Raw genomic sequence first — 1863 nt, forward strand, 5'->3', positions numbered from 1 at the left:
CGGTTTCCGTCAGATCTACCGGTCCGGCATAGTGGGAACAAGGCCTTACTCTGAAGTTTTTTGCATTTTGAAATTATTTCGGTCGATTTCCGTGCTATTTATACTTCAGGAATCAACGTAAAAAAGTACCTATACAATTTTTTTGTTGTTAATAGTTTCCCACCATCTATTGATGTTTATTTAGCAGAGGACGTCATAACTAGATTTAGTAGTGCAGACTCTCGCTATGGCCAGCAACGTCAAAATGGCGAATATCAAACATTCACATAAGCACTTTGGCAGCCGCTAAGTCCAGTGGATATACAAATCGCATTATCGTGCTGTCAAATCGTCTACACGCTAGTATATAATTTTATATCAATTTGAAGCTAAGTTATCTGAATTCAAAACATATTTTGAAACATGGGTATCTGAAAACATTAATTCGAATATCTGGGATTTCTAGAATATCATTTAGTTACTTCACCTTTTAGAAATCAATTCTTTATTGTAACAAGTCTGTATGAAACTTGTAGCATTATATTTTATTGCAGGATTCGTGCACTTACACGAGCCAAACGACAAGCATATCAGTATTCACTATTCAGTGCAGTTGCACTTAATGAACAGTAGTGCCCCACATAAATTATTGTGATCAGATTGATTTGAATTTTGCTTGCGCTTACGAGATCTCGAGTCAATTATACCCAAAACGAGATACTCAGCATACAAGATTAAAAAAAACAATAATTGCAAACAAAACGACATTTATTAACCATTACAAAAATTAAAAGTTACACGGTTTGGTTACATCAATGCATTTTTACGAAATGAAATCTTACAAAATGGAATCAGTCTTATACATAAAATAAAAACACTAATACTGCACAGAATTTCACTCTGAAATTCACTTTTCACCGTTAGCACTGGCTTGAGAAGTTTGGTCCTTGATCTCCTTCCTCACAGGCCCCGTCTGTGATATAGGGACGCTCCTCTCGTTCTGGACTGCTGGTGTAGCCTTCGGAGCAACCACAGTTAGCACACCATCAGAAGACAATCGTGATTCGACGGTGTCAGGGTTACAACCATCTGGAATAGCGTACCGACGTGTGAAATGTCGGGTTACATACCCGTGTTCGTCCTGCTTTTCTTCGTGTTTGCCTTCTATGACAATATAACCATCAACAGTCTTCACAGAGATTTCGTCCGGCTTGAAATGCTGCACATCTAGATTGACTTGGAATTTATCTTTGTCGGACTTGATGGTCGACCCGATGTCACGAGCTACGGCAGCCAATTGACGCCATGGTCGGTAGTAGTCCCGGGATAACATAGGAGCAACTGTTGCAGTCAGTAAATCTTCGGGCGTCATTGCCAAGCCAAAATCCTGATCGTAAAGGCGATGGGGATGATCGTGGCCAAGAATAAATGGTAGCAGAGACATTTTTATTAACTGTAAATCAAATCTTTTACTTTGTCACTGTGTATTCGCAGAGCTTTTGCACTAAGATGCGTATCGTATCGCGCTTTGAATTAAACTTGTCAAATACGCCGGCCGGCGCCGCTTTTATACTATTGCTTAGCGCCATCTAGTATTGAGGAGAATCTTCTAGAAAGATAAAAATTACACCGCGATTATTCGAGAATATTCTCGAACTACTGCTTTCTTATTTAAAACACTACAATTTACTGATGCAGCGCCATCTCTTATCGAGTAGTAGATTGCAATTAATTTTATACATACTACTTTTGTGTCGCCACTTTTCGTGCGGATCTAAATTTTATTGTTAGCTTTTCATTCTATTGAAATTGCATTAAAATACTGACATTGATATGGTGTTTGCAAAAGAGAGCTGTTCGTGCTATTAAATTTAAATAAATAAA

At 38.2% G+C, this 1863-nt stretch overlaps 1 protein-coding gene across 1 annotated transcript; it reads right to left on the reverse strand.

Annotated features, from left to right (window-relative positions):
- Positions 1 to 729: 729 nt before the first annotated feature.
- On the reverse strand, positions 730 to 1526 carry LOC126974791 (protein lethal(2)essential for life-like). Its single transcript, XM_050822472.1, has one exon. The coding sequence runs from the start codon at positions 1421 to 1423 to the stop codon at positions 887 to 889; it is 537 nt and encodes a 178-aa protein (XP_050678429.1). The 5' UTR covers positions 1424 to 1526; the 3' UTR covers positions 730 to 886.
- Between the last annotated feature and the right edge of the window lie 337 nt (positions 1527 to 1863).

The sequence above is a fragment of the Leptidea sinapis genome, chromosome 33 (genome assembly GCF_905404315.1).
Source record: "Leptidea sinapis chromosome 33, ilLepSina1.1, whole genome shotgun sequence".
In the NCBI taxonomy this organism is placed as follows: domain Eukaryota; kingdom Metazoa; phylum Arthropoda; class Insecta; order Lepidoptera; family Pieridae; genus Leptidea; species Leptidea sinapis.

Coding starts and splice junctions, on each gene's coding strand:
- LOC126974791 (XM_050822472.1), bottom strand. CDS start 1,423: ATGTCTCTGCTACCATTTATTCTTGGCCACGATCATCCCCATCGCCTT.